The sequence below is a fragment of the Alligator mississippiensis genome, chromosome 4, assembly GCF_030867095.1.
Source record: "Alligator mississippiensis isolate rAllMis1 chromosome 4, rAllMis1, whole genome shotgun sequence".
Lineage (NCBI taxonomy): Eukaryota > Metazoa > Chordata > Crocodylia > Alligatoridae > Alligator > Alligator mississippiensis.
Genome location: NC_081827.1, coordinates 157,018,532 through 157,036,911, shown reverse-complemented (window position 1 = coordinate 157,036,911; position 18,380 = coordinate 157,018,532). Strand labels below are relative to the sequence as shown.

General features: G+C 51.4%; 1 protein-coding gene across 1 annotated transcript in view; it reads right to left on the bottom strand.

Moving 5' to 3' along the window:
- MRC2 (mannose receptor C type 2) overlaps positions 1-18,380 on the bottom strand; it is a 109,240-nt gene that overhangs the window by 10,032 nt on the left and 80,828 nt on the right. Inside the window, exons 13-25 of the mRNA XM_006259206.4 lie at positions 16,647-16,789; positions 15,099-15,201; positions 14,313-14,451; positions 11,759-11,794; positions 10,497-10,657; positions 9,683-9,750; positions 6,561-6,661; positions 5,552-5,697; positions 4,614-4,728; positions 4,220-4,383; positions 2,616-2,724; positions 1,351-1,589; positions 725-893 (exon numbers count right to left, since the gene is read on the bottom strand). Coding sequence (XP_006259268.2) covers positions 725-893; positions 1,351-1,589; positions 2,616-2,724; positions 4,220-4,383; positions 4,614-4,728; positions 5,552-5,697; positions 6,561-6,661; positions 9,683-9,750; positions 10,497-10,657; positions 11,759-11,794; positions 14,313-14,451; positions 15,099-15,201; positions 16,647-16,789 — 1,693 coding nt within the window. The remainder of the gene's footprint in view (positions 1-724; positions 894-1,350; positions 1,590-2,615; positions 2,725-4,219; positions 4,384-4,613; positions 4,729-5,551; positions 5,698-6,560; positions 6,662-9,682; positions 9,751-10,496; positions 10,658-11,758; positions 11,795-14,312; positions 14,452-15,098; positions 15,202-16,646; positions 16,790-18,380) is intronic.

The window sequence follows — 18,380 nt, the reverse complement described above, 5'->3', positions numbered from 1 at the left end:
GACTTCCTCCTTGTAAATGCCTCAGACAACCAACCACCTTGAATCTGAGGACTGGACCCCAGTGCCCCTGACAGAGCTCTCAAAATGAGAATTGTGTCCCACATCGGGAAAATTGGTCCTGTATCTTTACCAGCCATGCACAATGAACCTCCATTTACTCTAACAGGGGTTCTCAGCTGGTGGTCCTCAGCTACACTGCATGGGTTGCAAGAACAGATCTGGGGTGGAGGAGAGATTAGCTGACCCCCTAATATTCCCAAGGCACCAGCCAGCTAGCACCATGCTGAAAAGACACACTGCTGTGCATGTGCTAATTAGCTGTCTCTCAGCTGATCAAATTGGCCTGCCTGCAGTGGCACTCTGAAGCAGCTGCACCACACTACCATAACTTCCAGAGATACATAGTGGACCTCAGATCTATAGAGTGGCCTGGGTTTTGGTTTCCTAGAGTTGGTTGCCTTATCAGTGAGAGCTGGAAAAGCTCCTCTGCCCCCCACTGAAGGTTTGCAGACCAGCTGTTACAGCAAGCCTTCTCCAGGAGGCACACTTGTCACCTTACTGGTATGGGTCATAGCTTGGAGCCACAACACAACCCTTGAGAACATGCACTGGAACACTTACACTCTGCAGCTGCTCAGCTGAGAAGCCCTGGGGCACCTGACATGCCTTTCCCCAGGCTCTGCCTGTCTCTCCAGCATTTGCAAGATGCTGGAAATGCACTCACCTGTATTGATCTTGCAAACAGCCCCTTGCAATTTGGTGTCACAGCTGGCTGTCCGCCAGGTCCCATCCACATCCATGTAGGAGCAGCCTGTGACCTGCTGGGGCTCACCATCCTGCCAGTTGACATAGTAAAGACTCTCCTCTGTGAACCATGAATAGCTCCGGCCTCCCTGGGAACCAGTGACAAAGGGGAAGGCTCAGAGGCTGCTCAGACCCACAACACTTGTCACCCCCTGTGCTTGTCTGTGGGATGGCCCCTGTGACCCTACCTCTGGGATTGCCAAATGGGGGTATGCTTACCCCCAGGGGTACTTGGGAAGGCCCTAGAGGGGTATGCGTGGGTAAGTGGGGATGGAGTGCTGCCACCCACCACCCCGCACTGCCGCCTCCCAGTAGGGCCAGGAGGTGGGGGGCGAGAGCAGCGGAGTCCCTCTGCAGTCTGCACAGGCGCCGGCCAGTCGGCTGGATGCAGGGGGAGGGGGGAGAATCTTGCGTGTGGCGGCTGCTGCCTCCACCCAGCACCTCACACTGCTGCTGCTCTGTGTCCAGCTGTGCACACCCCCCTCCTCCCACCGTCCAGTTGCCAGGGGTACACTTATTTTAAAAGGTTGAAAACCCCTGTCCTACCTCATCATTGGCCAGGCCAATCCAGAGAGGGGCCTGCAAGCTGCTGATTGCTTGAGTGAGGTAGGCCTGTGTGTAGGGGTCCAGCACGCTGGCTAGGGTGGTGTTGTGGGTCTCGCACAGCAGCAGGGCCTCATGCCACTTCAGAGGTTTCTGCAGGATGCGGTAGGTGCTGTTGAGATAAGAGAGCGTGGAGTTGGGGGAAGGGGGATACGTCGTCCGGGAGGAGCTCAGGGTTGGGTCTGTGGATGGAAAGAAGCAAGGTTAGATCGCTGTCACAAGTCTCCCCTCACACCAGAATAACACTGCTCTACCCTTCTGCATGGCCTTCTCTCTGGGCACAAGCACCCATGAGCAGGCATGAATATGACCATGTGTACAGAAACCCAGGTGGAGTCAATGCTCCCACTCCGCACACACATCTCACTGGGCCCAATACTGCTGGACTGGCAGGAAAGCACCCATGTGCCAGTAGGCAGTGTCCTGCCGCAGGGGATGAAACTGCCATTGGATGCCCTATGAGCATCAAGAGCTGGGCACAGTGTTCATGTGAGCATGGGGGATCCCCAGCCTACTAGCAGAACAGAACTGGTGTAATGGTTTGGATGCTATCTATGCACAGCACAGGGCAAGAAGTGACTCATGGGCTCAGCTTCTCAGTCCCTGGGCAATGGGGCTGGGAGACCTGCAACTGCAGTCTCTGGGGACAGAGTGTATTATACAGTGCTTACAGCGCAGGGAGTAGGTGGGGAGGGACTGCCCAAGAGCAGGTTACTGAGATACAAGTGAGACTTTTCCAGGGGAGCTGTTCAGCACTCTGAGATGGGGTTTAGTTGAGCCTGGCCTAGCATTAGAAATGGGCCCACATGCATGCGTACATATGAATACACACAGGCATGAGCACAGATGTGGACACTGGGACCCCTCCCGGATGGCATCTTGACAATACACTCTCATTCTCTGCTTCCCAGGGGGAACCTGCAGCTGGATTTGGACTGTCAGCACCAGAAACATACGTGATGTTTGCAGGGCAACCAGACTAAGTGGGGACCCTATAGAGACCAGAGATGGCTGAACAGTGAGGGCTGACTTGGAGCACAGCCTCCTGCCTGGCTCATTGTTGGCTGCAGCTGGGCTTTGCTCCAGCCAGCACTAATCTCAGCGGAAGATGGCTACACCAGGTCACAGCTCATTTCTGACCTCAGCACTGTCCTTGTCTTCTCTTGGCAGGTGCCCTCCCTGCCAACCCAATGCCATCTGCTCCATACCTATGCTTCGCTGGCAGATAAACCCATGCTTCTCCTCCAGGCAGTTCCTGTCGTCCCAGCGGCCGGTGAAGTGGGGAGGGGCGCCGTGCCAAACCACAGCACAGTTAGTCTGCAAAACAGCACCCAGCAGGGTCAGGGCTACCTCTGTGAGCCCTGCTCTGTTCACTGGAGGAGGGCAGCCAGCTGGTTGAGCTGGCTCAGAGAGTGCAGCATACTGTTGTATGGTGTGAGCCAGCTCTTGTGCCCACTGGCCTGGACAGGCTTTCCAGAGGCATCTTTTCCAGACACATCTATCACACCCTGTACAGCAGATGGAGCCACTCTGGCTCTGACATTTCCCAATGCAAACAGGGGCAACCAGCCCTAGAGGTGTTTGGCAATTCTTGGGGTCTGAGGAGGAGTGGGGCAGAGGTCTTGATTATTGGGAGTGGAGGCACTCAGAACAGGTTCGTTATATAAGTATTTGTACCTCACTGATTGGAGCTGAAAGGAAGGACAGCAACGCCATGCTCTGCCACGGGGGGAGAGCTGGCTTTGCCACCTAGCTGGGGATCCTCCACCTTCCAAGGATTAATTCCTCTAGTGGCACCAGCTCTGTGGCACCTGCTCTCAGCCCCAGTGCATGGGGCATGACTGGAACAAAGCAAAGCTCTAGCGCTTTGGCTCTCACACGCCTGTTTTGCATCCTGCCAGATCACTTCCAGGAGCAGCACCCCTGGAAACTGCTTTACGCTGAGCTGGAGGCCAAACTAGGATGCTGTCAGTTGTGGGATGGTGGAGGGCAGGTTGGCATAAAGGCCATAAGCCTGACTCCTCCTCAGGTGTGCCAAGCGCTGTTGGGAGCCCCTTCAAGACTGCTCTTTTCTGAACCACCCCTCTCTGTCCTGGTTCAATCTCACTGCCTGGGGACAGCATGTGGGTAGCATGAGAGGAGGCAAAAGTGGAAGAGGCCCTGGGGACAAAGGCCCATTCCTACTGCCAGTGCAGATGCCTAAACTGTATGTTCTGCTGTTCTTCTTTTAAACAAGGGTCTTTCTTATACTGCATGGGTTGTAAGAACAGATCTGGAGTGAAGAGATTAGCTGACACCCTAATATTCCCAAAGCACCAGCCAGCACCATGCTGAAAAGACACACTGCTAGGCATGTGCTAATTAGCTGTCTCTCAGCTGATTTAATTATCCTGTGGAATAGGGTTCCCAACCCCTCTCCTAACAGACTTTTTCACTGCCAGACCACCCTTTCTTAGGTCCCAGTGCTCTTGCGATTCCCCTGAAGTTGGCTCCTTTCCCCACCAGGGCTCATATTCCCCAAGCACCTGCAGATGGTCCCTTCCCCTGTCAGCTACGATTTAGCCAAGTAGCACTGGGGGATGGGGGGCAATGATCCTATTGGTGGGTACCAAGGAGTGGCAGATAACACTGAAGTATGCTTCAGTGCTTAAGCAGATCATTGACTCCTGCAGATTAGAGGGCTTTTGCGGGGAGCAGATTATTCCACTGCAGCTGGTGCTGGGCACTGATAAAGATGGGGTACTAGGCCGGATGGAACCTTGGCCTGATCTAGGCTGAAATGACAGGTCAAGAGGCCATGGGAGTCACTCACTGGTTTCTCACTGGATGTGGAGCTGCCGTATCCAGAGGGCTCCCCAGGGGCCCAGTTGATATATCTGAGCGGCTCGGATTCCACCCACTGGAACTCCTTCTTGGCATCATGGAGGCCAATCCAAAGGTCAAAGGTTATGTTTGGAAGCCGGGACGTTATAAAAGCTGGAAAATGAAAGTATGGAGGTGAGAGAGAAAACCAGCTATTCCAAGGAGGCATGAGTCCCTGCACTTGGCCCCATGGCTTAACCGAACAGCTACTGCACCCAGGACATGCTCTGCTCTCAGGGCCAAAGCATTCTAGGACCAGCTTCCTCCCAGGCAGCAGTTTTGATCCTGCAGTTTTTTTGAAACTGCAGAGCCCTGGCAGCAGCAGAAAAACCCCCTGGCCCTACCTTGCTCGAGGTAGTTGGAGATAGTGGCCAGCACAGCGCCTTGGCTCTCACACGCCTGTTTTGCATCCTGCCAGGTCACCTTCTCTGCCTTGTCGTGGCCATTGAAGCTGAAACACTGGGCAAGGCCAAGGGCAGATGAGTAATGTGTCCCAGAGAGCAATGCACTCAGCAGCTGGCTCTTCCCTCCCCTCCCCTCCTCTCTGCCCCTGGTAAAAAGTCTTAGTATTTAACTCTATTCTCATATACTTCTTACATCTTTATCCCCATCCACAGACACTTCACTCCCAGCTGTGCATCTACACCCCCAACCAAGCACCCTGTATCCCTGTATCCAACCAAGCACCCTGTATCCCCTACCTAGCCACATCCTCACCCCACCTCCCACCCCATGCAACTCCCTGCTTCACCACACAAGTATCCTCCCACACCCTCCCTCAATTCTTTACATACAATTTCTCTCCGTCAACTCCCCCCAGCCCAGCCTTCCCCACCTCCACAGCCTCAGAAAGCATCCTAGATGTTCCCATGGGATCGGACATGGCAGGCAGATCTTGGAACAATCACACGTTCCCACATGCAAACACTGATCCCACATGCGGACACTGATCACTACATTATCCACACTCACACCCACGCTGGACCCCACCTCTCATCTGTTCATGCACGCACACCGTAACGCCCCAGCTCTGCATACACACTCACCCTCCCTGCGTGCCTCTCCTCCCACCTCCAGTGCAGCATTTCCTTTCTAATCCATCCCACAGCTAGGTAGTGCAGACAGCAGCTGCAGCATTGCTGCCCCCAAGGGGCCACAACCCACGCCTGCAGGCTCATGGCCTTGCAAAATGCCTCTCTGCAAATGTAAATACTTGAACATAAACAAGCACACACAAGTGCGACCAGAATCCGATGCTGGGTCTGTAGGCCTCCTGTTGTACCTTGCTGAAGAATGGGATCCAGCCTCTAGCGCAGCCACCAGGAACAGGAGTGGGCAATGGTGGGAGGGTGGGCTTCATGGCAGTGGAGGTACTTCGTTTGCAGATGTATGGCAGAGCAGTCAGACACTTCTGGTCTCCCCAGTCCTCTGCAGAGGAAAGGAATGCATAGGCCTGTTCTACTGCAATCTTGCACCCCAACTGGTAGAGGCAGCACTATGGAAATGAGCATGATGATGACAAAGTGCCAGCTCCCTCAAGCACTGAGCCATCATCTTGGCACATCTGGAACAGGCATGCTCAGGCAAGGCGAGCGCATGGAGGATGGCTGTACCAGATAGTGTGCATCCTCTATCCCTCATAAGTTACACAGGACCTGGCTAGTGCAGAGCAGTGACTTCCAGTCAATAAGCTGTTGGGCAAATGACTTAGGCCAAAGCTTCAACAGTCGTCATTAGCTTTGGGTGTCCCTGCTGAGCGACTCCAAGCCTGACACATGGACCTACTGAAGCTCTCTCTGGCTGCAGCCACAGGCGTCAGGCACCTCTGAAAATCAGGACCAAGGTGTCTCCTGTTGGGCTCCTCAAAATCACATAACACTCACAAAAGTGTTGGTTGCCCCATCTCTGGCCTCAGTCCTCCTGCCAGTAAGTGGAGGTAATGGTACTAAGCCAACTTGTGGGGGCTTGGGGGTAGGACAAGAAATGTTGTTGAATGTGGTTACATATTGTTAGGAGGGCTGTTTCTTTGTCTTGTATCTGCACTGTTGCTAAGGGGATGGCATCACTGGCAGGAACACCTGAGCCAGCTTTAACCTCGGCTATACATGGCTGCTGGAAGCCCTGGGGATGTACCGGAGTAGCTAGCCCACAGTGCAGTCCATGTGGCTGTCTTCCCTGTTGAGGGAGAGCCATATCAAAACAGGCACAGGTATGATTCCCCATCTGGCTGTCAAACAAACAGTTTCCAGACAGTGAAGAAACACCCATACATCCATATGCAAACCTCTCACCTCTGCTGGCCGTCATATACACACACTTCTTGTCCTTGCTGATTGGCCGGGGTTTGCCTGGTGCCCATGAGATGAAATTTAGTAGGGAGCCATCAGACCACCTGTGAAAGGCAATGGTAGGCAACATCATCCTTGCTCTGGGTGCAAAGGGGAAACAGGATCTTGTAACTCCGCAGACCAGGCATGTGGGCTCTGACGCTCTTAAGACATGTCTACAGGGAGTTATTCTGCACCAGCTGTTCCCATTCCACTCCATGTGTGAACCTACTTATTCTGGAGTAAGAGTGCCGTACTTTGAATTAGCCAAGTTCCTGTTGGCCAAAGACACGTAACAGGAGAGGGGAACCTTGAGACATAAGCCAGGAGCAAACCATACTGTGACAGCTGGGCAGAGATGAGCAGGCTAGGCATGAACTCCAGGCATTTACACCTGTGATAGGTTTAGCCAAGGCTAAACCTGCAGCTTTTGGAGCAGGCATAACTGCTTTTAGGGGCTTTCTGATATGGACAGCTTAGCTTGCCATGGCCTAAGTGCCTGGGAAGTCCAAAGTCAGTCAGGCATGGTGCTGGCCACATCACTCCCTTGTGCCATTGGCTATGGACACTAGCCTGCCTTCTCCATGCTAATTCAGTGGGCCATCAGGCTCAGATGGGCCTTTTTGGCATTTTGATTTCAGGATGAAAGGGTGTGTGCTGTGGAGTGAATTAGCAACAGCTAATCCATGTAAGAATTCACACGCTACCTTGCTCCAGATTAACTTCTACCATGTGCAGACAAGCCCTCTGAGAAGGCATCCAATTAGCTGGGACACCAAATGCTTGGGAATACCATGATCTCACGCAGTGGCTGCTCTTGCACGAACTCTACCTGCTTCACAAACTGGCTGGTGCCTACTACTGCTGCTGTCCCTCATGTGGCCTGGACTGTGTCTAATCCAGAGGGACGGTGGGTGAGGGTTACAGAAACCGAGACACCAGCAGGATTGAATAGCTGAGAAGTAATTTTGCACATGCTATTTATCTATGCATGCTATTAATGTGATATAAGCTTCCTGCGCAGTAAAATACTGCACAGTAAGCCTTCCCCGGGAGCATGTCTACATGTGCACCCTGTTGGGAGTAAATCTACTCCCAATGGGAGTAGCCTGATACAGGGCTGCTCCTGCCCTGCTCTGCCCCACTGCAGCAGCCAGGGGGAACTCCAGGTTCCCCTGGGGTGCTAGCCTGGGGGTTGGCATGAGGAATGAGGGCCAGTCCCCATGCGCATGGGGCCAAGAGAGCCCTTCCAGCTGCAGCTGCAGCTGTCTCCCAACCCTGTCCACATCAGGAGGTCTCCTGATGTGCATGGGGCAGGGAGACTGCTGCTGCTACAGCTGGCAGAACTCTCCTGGCCCTATGCACATCAGGACACACAACTGCCAGCAAACCCCATACCCAGTGGGGCTTCCCTGCCCAGCACGGGTTGGCTGGAACCTGTCCTGCTCCCGGGACAGCTGCCAGGAGCAGGACAGGTCCCAGTCAGCCCCCTGGTGGGCAGAGAATCCCTGGCCAGACAGGGGCTTGCTGGCAGCTGCGCTAGGAGTAGGACAGGTCCCAGCCAGCCCCTTGTTGGGTGGGGAATCCCTGCCCAGTGCTGGCAGCTGCCCCGTAAGTGGGACAGCTGCCAGTGATTCCCTGGCTTAGCAGGGAAGCCTAGAGTTTCTCAGTCCTGGCACTGATTGACTCCCAGCTCCTGGGGGGACCCAGGAGCTAAGCAGTGTCAGGACTGGAGATAGAGAACTCTCTCATCCTCTGTGGCCACCTGCTGGTGTGGCTGACTGGGAGTAAATTTGCTCCCAGTCAGCATCTACACAAGTGCTACTGTGCAGTTAATCTAGTACCTGTATTTACAGGGATTAGGTAAATGTGCAATAGACTAATTTACTGTGCAGTAAATGCCATACACGTGTAGACAGTGATGCTTTACTGTGTAGTAGATTAGTCTACTGTGCAGTAAAGTGTCTTGTGTAGATGTGCCCAGGGGCAATTGTAAGGGCACTTTGCCAGCACTGGAAATGGGCCCAGGAACAGCCCTGACATACATGTGTGTCACCACTGCTCCCTGCTAGATGCACTGCCAGGCAGGCTCCAGCACATCACTGGAACCTCAGCCCTGCCAGGCACCCTCAGTACAGGACCTAAGGCCAAGGAGCCCAGAAAGTAGTGTCAGAGGGGATGCATCTGAGAAGTGAACAAAACAGGAATGAAGGGAAGAGGAGGGGGTGGGAAAGGGGCTTCTGCCCAACACTGAACACCATACATATGGGAAATTCAGGCAAGATTAATATCCTATAAAGATTGTGCTTCCCTCTACTCCTACCTGCAGCTCCCCTATGTGACTCCGGTTCCTCCTAGTGGTGTCTGGGCCACAAGATGTCAATGAACCTGATGCAGCACTGGCTAGCAGAGCTGGGACATTCAACTTGGGTAGCAGAGGCTCCAGCTTCAAGACCCCGAGGCTTTGATTCAATCCTTTAGGCTTTTCAGGATGAAAGCCAGTTAAAAGGTGATGAAGCTGGTGCTGTCTGCATGAGATTATGGGTGGAAGATGGGAACCCAATGTACCAAAGGTAAACATGGTGCTAACCCAGCTGGCAGAGGGCAGGCAATGGCTGTAGAGAGAGCATGCATGCTGAATGCAACCAGAGAAGGGGTCTGGCTGTTGGGTTGCTGCTTAGGATGAGTGGAGCTGGACTTCTTATTTGGCTATTAGCCCTCTGAACTCGATATGCTGCATCTCCTTCTCCCTTCACTGCCGGAAAGATGGGGATGCAATGCATGAGGGCAGGTTGAGGATGGAAACGTGTAGGCAGTAAGAAGGCAGACAAGATCCCTTGCCAGCCCTCCGCCAGCCGCAGGTAGCTCTCACTGCAGTGGGTAGGGGAGCCTGGGTTCCCAACCTGGTGTCCTCACCATGATGAGAGTTCCACACAGGGTTTCAAGGGGTTCCAGGTTTTACCTGTGCTAAGACACGATCCTCTCTGGACATGGAGGGAGGAAGGAAGGTGAGGGAGAGTAGAAGGATGTGTGTGTGCATGTTGTGGGGGGATGTGTTGAAGTCAGTCCCCTCTCCACAGACTTACTTGAATCGCCCATTATTTTCATACGTGTGTAGCCCAATCCACCAGTGTTGTTCCTGGCCTCTGGAGAACTGGCAAACATGACACAGGTTAGAGTCACAGGTAGAGAGAGGCACAAGGAGACCAAATGCATTGTGGACACATGCAGGTACAGCCATCCCCATGGGGCTGGCTGAGTCTGGCTGGCAGCCACACTGCCTCCTGTAGCTCCTCCATGACTTCTAAAGGCTAGGAGCCTGGAGAAAGAGCAGAATAGCAGCAGGATGGGTTGTGCACAGCTCCCCTTTTCCTGAAGGGGAGAAGTGACTTCTTCAAGATGGGAAAAGGCTCAGCACTCGCCTGCTTTGCAGCACCTTGGGAGGAGCCTAAGATGTGCCGATAGCAGCACTGGCATCTTCATGCATCAGTCAGTACAAAGTACCCCAGGATGAAGGCCAAGCCAGGAGGCAAGGCTCTACTCCCAGCTATATGGGGGTAAATCCAGCCTAATTCCACTGCCACCAGCCAAGATGCTCCCAGCTTCTGCCACTGTGCCTGAGGGCCCAGGTCATAAAACATGCAGCTGTGTGATAAAGCCAAATCAGGGATGCCAAGGATACGCAGGAGAAAACTGGACAGGAAAAACCCATGAGAGTACATGCTGGTGCTCAACAGGGCCTGTGTCCCTGCTCCAGCCTCACAAACAGAGGAAGCATTACCCTAATAATCAGAGTACACCAAAATGAGAGCACGTGTTCTCCTCAGTGGGGCAGATCTGCCTCTTACTGAATGAATGTGCAGTTGGAAGACAGGCTTGTGATGGCCCACACACTCCTACCTTCTTCAGATTCTGGCCCAAAAAATCCAGCTCTGCTCGGTTGTGAACAGACACCAGCTCTGCTTGGAACCAGGTGCAGATACGCTGGGCCTGCACCCAGCTTGAGTGATGCTCAAAGAATTTGTATTCTTCATCCTGGTATTTAATCCACTCTTTGCTCCCTGCAAACAAGAAGCACAAAACAGGTGAACCTGGTGAACCCAGAATGGCTGGATGGCCTTGATAGTAGGGAAGAGAACCTGCTTTGCATTTGCCCCTCACAGTTCTGCAGATGTCCCTCAGCCCTGACCCACAAGCACCCTCCTGTACCAGTGCCTCCTAGCTCACCCAGGACCCCATAATCCTGACCAGTGGCTGGCCCTGCCGTAAGCCTAGCCCTTCCCTACAGTTCTGCCAAACCCTGTAATCCTTATCTGCTGCACCTTGTGCTGTTCTAGCCTTGCCAATTTTCCTTACCTGACCTACAGATCAGCTTTTGCTGGTCTAGACATGCCCCAGGTACAGCACTGCCAAGGCTCAGTCCTGCCTTGTAGCGTGCCTTGAGATACCAGTCTTGTCTCATTCCTCCTAGCTCTGCTAATTCAGCTCTCTTCCCACTGCCATTGCAGTCCTGGCATTTTCTGAAGCAGTGCTGTAAGTAAGCCATACTGCCTGTAAGTGCTGACAAATGCTCATGCTGGGAGTAGGCTCAGAGCAAGCTCACTGTGTTTGGGAGGCCAGCACTCGCATGGAAGCTGCTAGCACACTGCCCTTTCTTCTCAGACACTCAGTAATGAATGAGTCATAAGGGGTACCTATACATGTGCTTTGACATGTTCTGATTAGAACCTGTGGGAGCAGAATCAATTAATTGAGCCTGCTGGAGTGTTCTTTAGTTATGAGATTTAGTTAAAGTGCCTCCACTACCATTTTGAAATGTGGGATGCTGAATACATGAGACACTACAGGCATTTCAATGCAGGTGTTTTAAGAGCTGCTCTAATTAACCCCCTCCCCACACCCTCTCCCCCTGGATTACATGTAAAAACACCCAAGGTGCCTGGGTAGCTCCCCCACAAGGATCAACACACATCTGTAGCTGACATGTATTTGCTAACCTCATCCTACTTTTGGCTCTCTGTCTTTTTTTAATGCTCTGCCTGGCTGCTGACAATCAGCAGACAGCAGAGCTCTCCTTGTAAAGGCTGAGAAGAACCTAAAGGTGGATGAGCTTGGCTGCTTAGCCCTGTCTGTAAATTGCTGGAGGCAAATTGGTAACACACCCTGCGTGGTGATCTCTGGTTCCTTCACGTCAGCACCTGTTCAAACACAGAAGAGAAGGGAGTGAGTGAGAGGGAGCATAAATCCCTGGGCTGGCTCAGCTTCTGGCCTAAAGACTCCAAGGCTCAGAATCTTGCAGGGTGGGAAATTCTCCCTTCCAGTTCAGAGCTGAGAGAATCACTTCCAACTGGGTTTCAATTAAATCAGAGACCTCCTGAACCTGGCATCCTTCGCTGATGGCAGTTTTCTCTGGCTCTTACAGCTCATCTGCCTTCCAGAGCCTGTTGACATGGGCTAGCTCTGCTCCTCAGTGCGGGGTGGGCCAACCTGCTCTACAGCAGCGTCAGTACTTGGAGAGGTGTCTGCAGTGATGGGTAGGGGAACATTTTTATTTCCCTACAGAAATGTGGTTCTAGGGAAAGGTGTTGACTGAAAGCCCAGAGGAGTAAAGCTCTCCACAGCTCTACAGGATAAGTCTTGCCTGGACAGCTGCAGCAGCAGCAAGTGCTGCCCTACCAGTGTGCCTCTACCTTGCCCTGCAGTGAGGCTGATTAGGATTAAAAACACTGGCATCCAGGGCCAACCTTTTACAAGAGCTCTGCACACTGGTGGGGTGGCACCCATGGGACAAAGCTCTGGGTGCTCCTTTTCTCAGTTTCAGTCTCTCCAGCCACCTTTAGAAAAGGCAATTCTGTTCCTGTTACTGCCCAAAGTGCCTTCAGAAGCCCCCAGATTCTGCTGAAGAACAGAATATGAGAGAGAGAGAGAGAGAGATGCATCCTGGAAGACTGAAGAGATGAAACTACATCGAGAGACTCCCTTTTGCTCTCCAAGGACTTGAGGATGTATATAAATAAACCACTCTCGAGATCCACTCTCATGGCTTATAATGGTAACAGAAACCTTCCATAAAAATACAGCTTAAGAGACTGAAGAAGAAGGGGCTGTGGGTGTGTGTAGAGCTCTGCTAATCAACCCATGTGCTGATGCATTCCAACATGGACAAAGGCTCCAGGAATTATACCTTTGACATATCTCCCACAACTTTTAATCATTTTATCCCCGTAGCAAGGCCAGGCTCCAGCCCTTTGGGGGGTCAAGTCCCTGGTAAGTTTTGGGCTCCAGCTGCTTTTGTAGGAACAATCTCAAAAAGCCTCCAACCTAAATTTCCTCTGCCACAGCTTGAGGCCATTATTCTTGGTCCTGTCTCCTACAGCCATGGAGAAAAGCCCATCTCCATCCACAGCCATGGAGAAAAGCCCATCTCCATCCTCTTTAAAATTGTCCTTCAGATATTTGAAGACTTTTATCAAATCAAATGAAAGTAATTTGTGAGAGCTTGGCTTTGCAAACATGATGCTTCCTCGGTGCAGGTGTGGGGGGTCTGGATTTGAGTGCAATGTATGCGTCAAAAAAAATCAGCCTTTACTTTGTAGCCATATGCTGTTAGTCTAGGAAGGATGCAATATGTGCTTTATGTGAACTGAGGATAAAGGCTTGGTAAAGTTGCATTGCATTTTTTACTTTAAACTGTTGAGGAGCAACCAGCACCTCCAGATTTTAAAGGTGCCTAAAGGATTTGATCCAAAATTCTTTGATGAATTTGAAATTTTCAGCTGCTAAAGACAAATAGATACAGGATTTTCTATTCCTACTCCAAACCCTTGTGTGGGGTCACAATGATTTAAACAGTTACAGTAAGGCACAGCCAGTATTTTAATAAAGGGCTCTCTGTCTGTCTAAACACGTCTCCAGGCCATGCATAGTCAAACAGAGACCAGAAGGAGATAGCTATTTATTTTTCCGTTCAAACAAAACCGCTTTATCATAAAAATAAGCCAAATCGTTTGGCAAACAGACTTTAGTAGATTTGCTGGAATGTTTATACTCCACTCCAGAGGCCTCTGTAAGTATGTTGATACCCTGTTGAGTGTTTGGGGTGCATAATGTGAAGGGTCTGTACCTGTATCTATGTACACATGTAGTGCTTTGAGGCAAGCATTGTGGTGGGCAGGGCTTTCTTCCCCAGAAATTTCTTCACACACCAATTGGGTTCTACTCTGTCCTGGGACAGTTCTTCTTTGTTCACACTGCTACAGGATCTGTACTCCCTCCAGTCATGCACTAAGGGACATGATTCATGTGTCACACATGGGTCATTTCTCAGTGCACTGTCTGTGCAAGGGAAGGTACTGGCAGATGTTTTTTTACCCTGCCTCAGTCTGATGCATTCCAAAGGCAAAACCTTTTCTCCTCAGATATCTGCAAGCCTGGATCAGCCCTGGAAGGGATGACTTAATAAAGACCCAGACGTAGCTCCATGTCTGCTAGAGAATGCAGCCAGAGCTTGCTGGCAGAAGCCAAACAAGGAGCCCTGAGGAGCCTGGTTGCTGTGTTTTGAAGATGCCACCTGATGGGGTGCTGCGAGGCTGAAAGAGACACTGTCTGAAAAGTACACTGAGACCCACTGATGAGATGCTGTATTCTCACCATTAGTTCTCACCACTTCTGATTTACCCACCCTGTCCTCCCTGCAGGGGTTCTTCCCCTTCTTACCTTTGGGTACTTTGCAGATCCAATCTAGCTGTGACTCACACTGCAAAGGCATCCACTGCAAGGATGCCAGGTCCAGCACCACACAGTTACGGATGTCATCATCATCATGGTTACTGCGATCGAAGTTGTGGTAATAAAACTGATGGCCAAGTAAGACAGGGAGAATTAGAGTCTGCTGCTCCATGGGAGCTAGTGGTGTCCATGCAGGTTCTTAGGGTGTTTATACATGTGCTCTGGGATGGGGGGAGGAGGGGGGGTTTTAATTAGAGCAGTTCTGAGAGCCACTCTCATTAAACCACCTGGAGCATCTTGTGTACCCCTGCACTTTAAAATGATGGCAGGGGTGCTTTAACTAAAGCTCATCACACAAGCTTTAGTTAGAGTGTCCCCATCACCATTTTTCAGGGTGGAGACACTGATGCATGAAGTGCTGGAGGCTGCTGGAGTGTGGTAATTACCATGCTCCAGCAGACTTGATTTGTGCTGCCCCCCAGGTGTCCAGGCCACATTCCACATGGATAAGAATCACCTTCTGCCTTCCTAAAACTCCCCCTGCAATTTCAAAGGTTCCTGTTAAGCCCCCCCAAAACTGACCAGTGGTGTGGAACTACTGATGTTTCCCTGACTGGGCTGGATTCATTCACTGGTCTGGGGTGAAGTGGCTCCTGTCTATCTATCCATAATGAGATGTCACATGAGTCTCATTGCAGCATGTGACAGCTCCATGTGCTTAGGAGATCATAGCTGATCTAGCATCCATTGCTGCACATAGCGCAGAGCACTCACCCCAAGGCCATCACTCCATCGCCAGCTCCTGTCACCGGTGGGGTCCCGCCGATTCAAGCCAATCCAGAACCAGTGCTGCTCATGGATTTCTGGTTCTGATTCACTGGGGAAAGCACATGCCATGATAAGAAGGGGAAAAGGGAACAGAGCCTACCTAACTAGCAGCTAAGCCCTGCTAGATCTGTGTTTGTATAAATGCCAAATTTAAAGTACATTAATTAACAATTTTATTTATGCTTGAACCAAGGATCCTGAAGGCAAGAATGCAGGACTACTTTATTGGTTTGCGAATTAAATTGTCTCAGATGTTTTGCAATAACAACGTTGGTCACTGCCCATCTGCCATAGATGGGGGCCCACACAAATGTCCATTCCTAGCCACTAATTAGCCCCCTTTTCACCATACAGACCTAGGCAGTTTTATTCCAGGACTACCTGTGAAGAAAACATACATTTACACACTTACACTTTTTGCTTTCATGCACGCATGCCTTGGTAACATGCAGGCCCATGCACATACCCAGCCAACATGTTGGTACACTGGCAAACATATATCTGTGTGCACACAAGTATAGGAAATATAGAGAATAAGGAATGCCAGATGGGATGGGACCAATGGCCCTGCAAATACAGAACCGTGACTGGTCAACAGCAGAAGAAGGTATGAGGACACTTTGAGGGTATGTCTCTACCACATCCCTGCTGCTTCCAGGACACATGTACCACCCAGCCACCTTGCTGCACCAAGCCCATGGACTTCTGCAGTCACCTCTGAAATGGTCTCCACAGTGATTGACAGCAGCTGCAGGGATGCCTGTGGAGCAGCCTGACTGCTGCATTTCTGGCTTTGGTATGTGCTCAGAAGCATGTGCCCAGGCAAGGGCAGGGGTGCCAAAAAGGGAGCTCTACAGCAGCTCATTAGAAAGGTAGTTTCATTTTCCTATATTTACGTATACATATGCAGCCACCAAGCGACACTCTGAACTTACCCACACACAGACAAGTGGACATATTCGACATTTATAGGCGTGAGGGGGGTTGCTTTAATTAGTCCAGCTCTGAGAGCCATACTAATTAACAGCACCCAGAGTATCACATATATCAATGTCCCCACGCGTAAAAGTGGCAGTGGGGTGATTTGAACAAAAGCTCATCAAATGAGCTTTAGTTTAAAGTGCCTCGCTGCCATTTTTCAGTGCGAGGATGCTGATACACGTCATGTGGGAGTCTGCTGGAGAGCGGTAATTACCACGCTCCAGCAGATTCTATTAATTAAGTCAGCTCTGATGCACTGTAATTACAGCCTCCTTATACACGTATAGGAGCCCATTTTGTCCATACTAAGGTGCATGTAAAGAGACATACATCCTCATGCCCACACACACACACACACACGAGGTGCTGCAAATTCATGCACATGCAATCACAGACACCCAATGCACATGGTCCAAGCCTACACATGCACTCACACACACACACACACACACACACATCAGGGTATAGATGCATGCACACACATACACACACTTCTTGCAACCTAGTCCTCACCCAAAAATCTTGTTGAGTGTGTTGGCTATGAAATGTTCTTCCTCATAGCTGCCCAAGCTGAGCAACTGTGCCCCAAGCTCACGGCAAAACAGCTGAGCCATGATCCAGGTCTTTTTGTCTTGTAGCTTGTCAAAGTGGAACACCTGGAGAGAGAAAGAAGGTGGAGAGGGCTTGCTGCTCTGTTCTACTCCTAATCCTGGGGTGGAGGCAAATACACACAAAGAGGTGCTAAGTCCTTTCCTAGCTTCTCTGAGGAGTTTGGCTTCAGGCATGGGCCAATGCCAGGGATTTTACAGTAACTTTGGAGTCTCAGCAACATGTGCACCCTCTGTAGACCAGAGACCTGAATTTCCATGCAGCACCATATCCCTGAAGCTGCCCCCACTGCTTTTTAAGCTGCCTCAAGTATCTATGGTACCTTGCAAGGAGGAGGAATTGCCTTGCATGTACTAGGAGTCAGCAGAATTCAGCCCAGTTCAGGGCTCTGGCAACAGGCTGGGATGAGAGGGCATAAGAACACAACCCACCCCTACTAGGCTCTGCCCAAGCCTAGATTTGTTCCCCTTCCTCAGTCTGTGGACTCCCCCTTTGCCTTTGATCCACACTGCACCTTTAAGCAACCTGCTCTCCTGGCACTTCTGCAGACATCCCTAAAAAGTTGAATTCTACCCCAAGCTCTGCTCCAAGGAGAGGTTCTGACTGCATTGCTGACAGCTGAAGGTGTCCTGTGAGGTGTCTCCCCCAAAGTGCTGTCTGGTGAGCTACCCCCAGTGTGAATGTGGCCTGAAGCCACTGAGAAGCCCCCCACCCCAGCAGGAATCCTGAGAAAACATCCCCCTTTGGAAGTTGCCCCCGCCACCCCACACCACAGCAGACGTCTGTCCCCTCACCAGTAGTAACAAGGGGTGAGACTGTCCATGGGCAGGGCATTCTTCAGGGGCATGACTACCCCTTTCACATGCAGCGGGTGCAAAGGTCTACAGTGGCTGAGCATCACACCCTCTTTTCACAGGGGCAAAGACACCAAGTGCAGGGCCAGGAAGAAACAGGCTCTGGGTGTCAGCAGTATCCTGAGCTACTAGGAGCATTCCTAGCCTGAAGCAATTCAGGTCATATGGAAACATGCCAAGTTGCAGCAGAATCACACTACATCTATGAGGGTGCAACCAAGGGGCACAGGAGAGACCCAGGGACTGGAAATGTCCCAAGAACTAACAATGCCTTGTCTGTCACTCCAAATACTTTTTGCTGTAAATACTCTCCTGTCCAGCTGTAATACCTCACAGACTGCCACATCGAGTCTTGGATATGGGGCGCAGGCCTGAAGACCTAACCCTGAGTCCACAGGGACCCTTCCTTCCATCCCCCATAATGACAACAGAGACACACATATGGAGATGCAAGTATTCCCTGCCTTTACACCTCTCCTGCAATCAGTACTCTATAGACCCAGGCTGTGGCAGGTGGGACATTTCCCCACTACCTGCTCAGGATCCAGCTACCTTCCTGGAGGAGTCCAGCATCTACAGCAGCACTGGGTTGCCCAAGGCAACCCTCCCTGACCCTCTAACCAGAGAGGAGAGCAGGGCAGGGGATGGGAGGATGCTCATTTTGTAACTGTTTTGAGTGGTGGGAGTTCCATTGCCGGTCTTGTCCACAAGAACCTCTAAGAGCCTTCCCCAGACTGCCATGACTCTGTATCCCTGCCTGTCCAATGCAGAACAGGGGCTCAAA